The sequence below is a fragment of the Quercus suber genome, unplaced genomic scaffold (genome assembly GCF_002906115.3).
Source record: "Quercus suber isolate HL8 unplaced genomic scaffold, Cork oak 2.0 scaffold_259, whole genome shotgun sequence".
NCBI lineage: Eukaryota > Viridiplantae > Streptophyta > Magnoliopsida > Fagales > Fagaceae > Quercus > Quercus suber.
This window is the reverse complement of record NW_027069715.1, coordinates 942,488-949,284: the sequence shown is the minus strand read 5'-3', so window position 1 is coordinate 949,284 and position 6,797 is coordinate 942,488. Positions and strand designations below refer to the sequence as shown.

Below are 6,797 nucleotides of genomic sequence, written 5' to 3'. Positions count from 1 at the left end.
GTCTCAAAACCAGCTGCATCAGAGGATTGCAAACAGCACTATTGCAAATTTTTTTGCAATAGTGCTACAGTGCAATTCTATGTTTAGAATTGCACTGTTCACAGTATTGCAAAAAAAAAATTAATATTTTACTCCTTTTATACCCGAAATTTCTCTCTCATCCCTCTCTTTTTGTCTATTCTCTTCTCTCTCTTCCTTCTCTATTTCTCCATCTACTCTCTCATCTCTGAAGCTTCGCCGAAATTTCTCACCCATCTCACGCGGCCTCTCTCTCATCTCTCATCACACGACCTCTCTCTCATTGCACCGGTGCTGGGTTTTGGATTTTTGAGGTTGGAGGTTGGATCAGCGTGGATCGGTGAGCTGGGTTTGGATCGGTGGGCTGGGATTGGTTGATGGCAAGCTTCGATGGTGGCTCCGGTGGGAATGGGTTTGCTCTGGTGGCTCCGGTGATGATTTTTTTTGAATGGGTTTGCTCCGGTGGCTTTGGGGATGATTTTTTTTGAATGGGTTTGATCCGGTGATGATTTTTTTGATCGGTGTGTGTGTGGTATTGGGATGATTTTTTGATCGCTGTGTGTGTGGTGATGGGATGCTGTGTGTGAGTGGCTGTGTGTGTGGGTTTGCTCTATGTGTGGCTCTCTGTGTGGGTTTGAATGATTTTTTTTGAATGGGTTTGCTCCGGTGATGATTTTTTTGATCGGTGTATGTGTGGTGATGGGATGATTTTTTGATCGGTGTGTGTGTGGTGATGGGATGCTGTGTGTGAGTGGCTGTGTGTGTAGGTTTGCTCTATGTGTGGCTCTCTGTGTGGATTTGAATGGGTTTGCTCTGTGTGTGGCTTTGTGTGTGTGTGTGTGTGTGTGTGTGTGTGAGACTGTTGAAAAATCCAGGAAAAAATAGTTGAAAATAAATAATAAAGAAAGGATAAAAATAATATTTTAATGAGTAAAAGAGTGAAATAGAAGTTTGGGGTGTAGGGGTATTGTAAAATTGGATGTTATAATGATAAAGTGAGATTTTAGAATGGTAAAATAGAGTAGCAATGGCATTTTCCAATGCTAATGCTCTAATGAGCTAGTTAGGGATTTACTTCCGATCCAACCCGCCTGGTGGTCCACTCGCTCTCCACTTATATTGTCACTCTCTCTCTCTTTAAACCCCTAATGTCTCTCTTTGAAGGTAGCAGCAATGTCAGACAACTTACTTGAAGTTTCCAAATCCATCACCGAAGAAGCAATGTGGGACTCTCTTCCTCATGAAATCCTAACCCACGTTTTCCTACGCCTACCTATCAAATCCATCATCACTTGCACCTCTGTCTCCAAAACATGGAAATCCCTCATCCAAAACCCCTCTTTCATTTCCACTCATCTTCACCGCTCCTCCAACAACAACCTCCTCCTCTTCAGACTCTGCCCTAAGCCTCTCGCCAAAGCAGTCAAACGATTGAAACGAATCGGAGACGAAAAAGAAGTCTACGCTTTACATTGGGACGACAATACTAATTTCCATCAATACACCAGCTTTGACGACTTCCCTTTCCATGGCGAAAGCGCTACTGGAGTATTCCGCGTGGTTGGTACTTGTAATGGCTTGATTTGCCTGGCTGATGATTTATACACTTACGCTTATAATTTCATTCTCTGGAACCCTTGTGTTAAAAAATACGTGAAACTTCCTAACCCCAATTTCTCCTTCATGACTACCGGTCCCTACACCGCGGCTGTTGGGTTTGGGTTTGATTCCAAAACCAATGACTATAAGGTGGTCAGGTTTGTCACTCCTGAGGATGGCGACTTCGAAGAGGGTAAATCTACTCCCAAGGTTGAGGTCTACTCACTTGCCACTGGGAAATGGAGAGTGGTTACTGCTCAATGTCCCAAATGTGCTGTTCGTGATACAATGTTGCTCTGCCTACGCCTACAGGCTTTTGTCAATGGGGCTTTGCATTTGGTCTGTTATAAGAGAACTCAAGAAATCAGATTTCTCTACTTTGTTTTGGTGTTTGATTTGGAGGATGAGGTCTTCCGTGAGATACCGCTGCCTAAGCATTCCGATATGTTCTATTGGAAGTGGGTATCTATTTTGGCATTTGGGAATTCCATTGCGCTGCTCGAAACTGGGTATGTTCTTCACACTCTCGATATATGGGTTTTGAAAAACTATGCAGATGCGTCATCATGGACCAAAATTATAAGTTTTGATGCTCAAGCGCCCCCACAGGACATACCAAGGCCATTACATGGTTTTTACAGAAAGAAAATACCTTGTGCAAAAGCTTTTAGGAAGAGTGGCGAGGTTATATTGGAAACATATAAAAAACGGCTTGTCTCGCGAAACCTTGAGACCCAAGAGGTTAAAGACCTTGGGATTACTGGATCTAAGTATAATTTTGTTGATCCTTATGTTGAGAGTCTAGTTTTGCTAGACAAATCCGACCTTACAGTTACTTACTAAGGGAAAGTAAGAGGAACAACAACAGGCAAGGTGCATTTTATTTTCATGCTTATTTTTATAGTTTTCCGTTTTGTTCTTCACATATACTTGGCATTCATTATGAGTTAGATATGAATTTAAATGCTATAAAGTATTATTGCTGATTGATTACCTTAGTTGAGTGGATTTTTATTTAGGATAGATTGCTTATCAAGGTCGTGCTTGCTGTCAATAGCATGTATACTCAACTATGAAAAAAAAAAGTTGTTTGTGTTGATTATCAACTTTTAGGACGTTTATTTACTAACTGGTTGAAAATAAATGGACACTGAATATCATGTTTCATGTCACTTATAATTTACATTATATAGATAGATCTACTCAACTTTTTCTTTCTTGATAATGTTATGGTGACCTCTCTTAACTTCATGTTTTCACACTTGCGTTAAATGTTCTTCATGCTCTCCTTGGATTGTTAATTTTTTTTTTTACCTGTCAATTGTGATCTTAGTATGCTAACGATGTTGCTTGTACATCTTGAAATTTTTAATTGCCTCATATGCCTTTCTTCTTACTGAAAGATTCCCATAGAGCCATGCTCATGGACAAAGCAGTTCATGAACAATTATTGCTTGGTTTGGGTGGTTAAGAAATGAAAATGATTTGCTTATAGACCTTGTTTTGAACTATTTTTGTTATCTTTTGTTCCATAGCACAAATTGAATATTTTTGTCCGAATAAAATAGTTATGCTTAGATGTATTGTTTTGTTGACTCCATTTTATTCCATTGTTCTTCTTTTTCCCTCTTTTAATCTTCTGTGAATGAGTTTGTATTTTTTTTATTACACAATTGTAAGTTAAAGCCAAACAGAATAGACCCTTATACAAGAATTTGGGTTTCACTTTGGCTTTATTGGGATGTAGTTCAATTTCTTTGCAAGTATGATAGCTTTAATGTGACGTGTTCACTTTGGGAGAATCTTATCTTAAACTTACGAGATTTGCTTACTACTGTTATTATCGCCTGTTGTAGTTCACTAATGAATATATTACCTTATTTGGAAAGGAAAATTCTAGAAGTTTATAGATAGTATCCTTTTAGCCTTTTATTTTTCTGTAATTGAAAATGTGTTGGTGGACAAATCAATCCTTGGTTCATAAGAGCAATTTCTTAATGTAGCAATGAGATTAGTGTCAATAATAAAAAAGAAAGCAATGAGATTTATGATAATTTGTGATTGTTGCTTGGCCAGAAATTGTCGGACAGATTTTGGTTTTTGCCCCACATCCAACCGCACCCACACACCCCCCCCCCCCCCCCCCCCAACACACACACACAACAAATCCCCAATTTAGGTGGTCGTTCCCCTACTGCATTATGTTTCATGTTTCACCTGCTTTGGTTGTTGTTTCTGTGCGATGTGACTTTTCCTGATTTGGTGGTAGCAACAGGCTGTAGGCATTAGAAGCCTTTCTTTTTTGTCATTCCTCTAACCCCACGCCAACCTTGTGAAGGTGAAACTCAATTCATAATCCAAACACAACTCCCAAAAAAAATAAAATAAAATAAAAATCTGCTAAGAAGCTAAGTTGGAAACTTTTCTCAATGATTTATAATACTGAAAATTATTTCATCTTATAGAGTTGATATTGTATTTGTGTTTTTTTATTTTATTTTTTATTTTTTTTTTTTACAAAGAGTTTTTTATATTTCTACTCTCTTAGTTTCTTTTGGAACACGTGTCTTCTATTTATGATCACCCTTTGTTATTTTGCAAGATTTCTTATTACTTCTAAACAGATGCAAAAAGAATTGAAAATGACTATTGCTTGCTTCCTTTGTGTGGTTAAGAACAGTTCCTCAAAAAAAAAAAAAAAAAAAAAAGACTTGTTTTTAAACCTCCTTTTGAAAATTTGTTGATGGACAAATCAATCCTTGGTTCATATCAAAAGAAAGCAATGAGATCTGTGATAATTGTGATTGTTTCTTGGCAAGAGATGGTGGTTCTGTTTGTGGTTTTTGGATATATTTTTCTTATCATGGAGTATGGTAACATTTGCATCTAGTTTCTTTCACTGTACCCCCATTTAGGTGGTTGTGCCTCTACTTTGTAACTTTTCCTGGTTTGGAGACAGTAATAGGCTGTAGTCTTGTGAAGCCTTTTTTAATTAGACATCCCTCTCATCCATACCAATTAACCTGGTGATGGTCAAATTCAATCCCCAAAAGAATTTACCAAAAAGCTAAGCTAGCACCTTTTTCTCTGTGATATGTATTGCTGAAATTTATTTTCATTTTAAAACAAGTTAATGTTCTTTTCTTTTCTTTTTTTTTTTCATTTTTTTTTTTTTCCTATTATAAACAAGTTAATGTTCTTAGTTTGTTCTTTAGGTCAAATTTACATTTTTGAGGAGATTTAAATATTTCTCTTAAACAATTTAAGAATGAGGGTGTTATGAATGAAAAGAGTATATGGGTGATCAACTATTGTTGAGCAAGGGACAACAGCCTACACATAAGACACATTCAACACTTAGAGATATTTTGTTTTTTTTTTTTTTTTTTTTCAATTTTAAAAAAAAAAAAAAAAAAAAAAAAAAAAAAAAAAAAAACCCTTAACTAACAACCAGGGATGTATTTTTGAAAGCATGTCGAGGGATGATACAAACTTGTACTCAAAACTTGTGTTTTTTGGTGGTCTAGTGGGCTTTGGCTGTACTTTGAAATTTTTGTTTTGGTTGTGCGATATTTCTATTCTCTGATTTTATTTGGGAGCAGGGTGTCTTCTGTTTACAATTGTCTTGTGTTAAGTAGAAAAATATCTTCTTATTATATAATTTCTGGCTTGGTAACCTGCTTAGAACCCCATTCACCTTTGTGGACACGTTCATTTGTTAAAGGCTTGGAGTATTTCTTAATTTCATTCTGAAAACCCACATATCTCGGCGTATGTTTTTTCTACATTGTTACTAAACTAATTTTAAATTCTTGCAGGACGTTGTGGAATCATGGATGCTGATGAGCTGTACATAAGTAACAAACTTTAACTCAATGAAAGAAAAGAGTCAACAAAGTTTCTTGGTGTTGTGTAATTTCTTAGTATAGGCATTAGTTTATTATATCAAAATGGATTGTAGTTATAACTTTAGAGGAGTTTATTTTGTTCAACTAATTTGGGCTACACCACTCTTATGTTAGTTTTTCTGGATGATGTGAAGTTTGGTTTCAATGTGTTTACTATATTGTCTGCCATGCTTTCATTATGTGTGTTAAATTTCTCCTTTTTCAGTGAATTAGATAGTAGTTACATCTATCCAATGGTTGTAAAGGTATCTATGGAAAAATTATATAAATCTGTCTTTTAATTTTAGGATATGTACATTTAAGATGATAGGCAGGATTGATTACATGTTACCCCCAAAAGCAGAGCAACTGCCTTCTGAGCTGCCCTGGGTGAATCCAAATACCAGATAGTGAGGTTTCTGTTGTTGAGAAGAATTAAATGTTTGATTGTTGCTGATGGTGAATACTTCAGTTCAGATGGATATGTGAGTAGGTTGTTCTAGTTGGCTATACACACGTGTCCCTGGGGTCTTCTTGTACCATCTGCCCAAATAACTGCTCTTGTTGCCTTAAGAGAAGAAGCCTAGCTCAAAAGCTTGGCCTGAGGAAAGCAAAGTTTGGACATCCCTAATCGATTGCCCGGGGGTTTGGTTTAAGTGTCAACTGCAATGCAGAATTTCAAGAAAGTTGAGAAAGTAATGAGACAATAAAAGAGAGTGGGAAGAGCAAATATCTCCATTAGCAATCCCCCTCATTTTTTTTTTTTTTTTTTTGGTTGAATGAAAGAACCTTATTTAGTTCCAATTATAAAAGTAGCTAACTGCTGCTTCCAGCAGAGATAAAAAAATATTAGCACTTAGCAACTGCAAAGTAATAGAATTGCGTGAATAAGGACTTAAATTTACAGTCTATTTCTCTCTTTCATAACAATTTTAGAAACAAAGGCTTGTTATTGGAGGACTTAAATGCATGGTTGGAAATTCAAGTCTTATGTGGTTGCGAATGGTGATGATGTTAGAGTAATGCGGACGATATTCATCAAATGACTTCATATTTCTAACAACACTTCCTATTTTTCTAACATTTGCAGTCCGAATTCAAATTTGTAAGTTACGCTACTACCTCTTTTGTTTCTCAAGAGAAAAAATAGAGCTACTACCTCCTTATTTCATTGCAATGTGCACCCTTCTTAACGATAAACCCCATCAACAATTGAATAATTAATTTATTGTGTCAGTGTTGATACACATTTTTGCGACACATTTTGTACAAGCCCGATTCAACCAAGCCTGA

The 6,797-nt window shown here is 36.4% G+C and overlaps 1 protein-coding gene across 2 annotated transcripts; it reads left to right on the top strand.

Annotated features, from left to right (window-relative positions):
• Nucleotides 1–968: 968 nt before the first annotated feature.
• LOC111992233 (F-box protein At3g07870) lies at nt 969–5,681 on the top strand. 2 transcript variants are annotated; one of them, XM_024024100.2, is made up of 2 exons: nt 969–2,485; nt 5,436–5,681. In XM_024024100.2, the coding sequence occupies exon 1, from the start codon at nt 1,192–1,194 to the stop codon at nt 2,458–2,460; it is 1,269 nt and encodes a 422-aa protein (XP_023879868.1). In that variant the 5' UTR covers nt 969–1,191; the 3' UTR covers nt 2,461–2,485; nt 5,436–5,681. The 2 variants fall into 2 exon arrangements, with proteins under 2 accessions (XP_023879868.1, XP_023879867.1); XM_024024099.2 differs by having other exon boundaries at nt 973–2,490.
• The last annotated feature ends 1,116 nt before the right edge of the window (nt 5,682–6,797 follow it).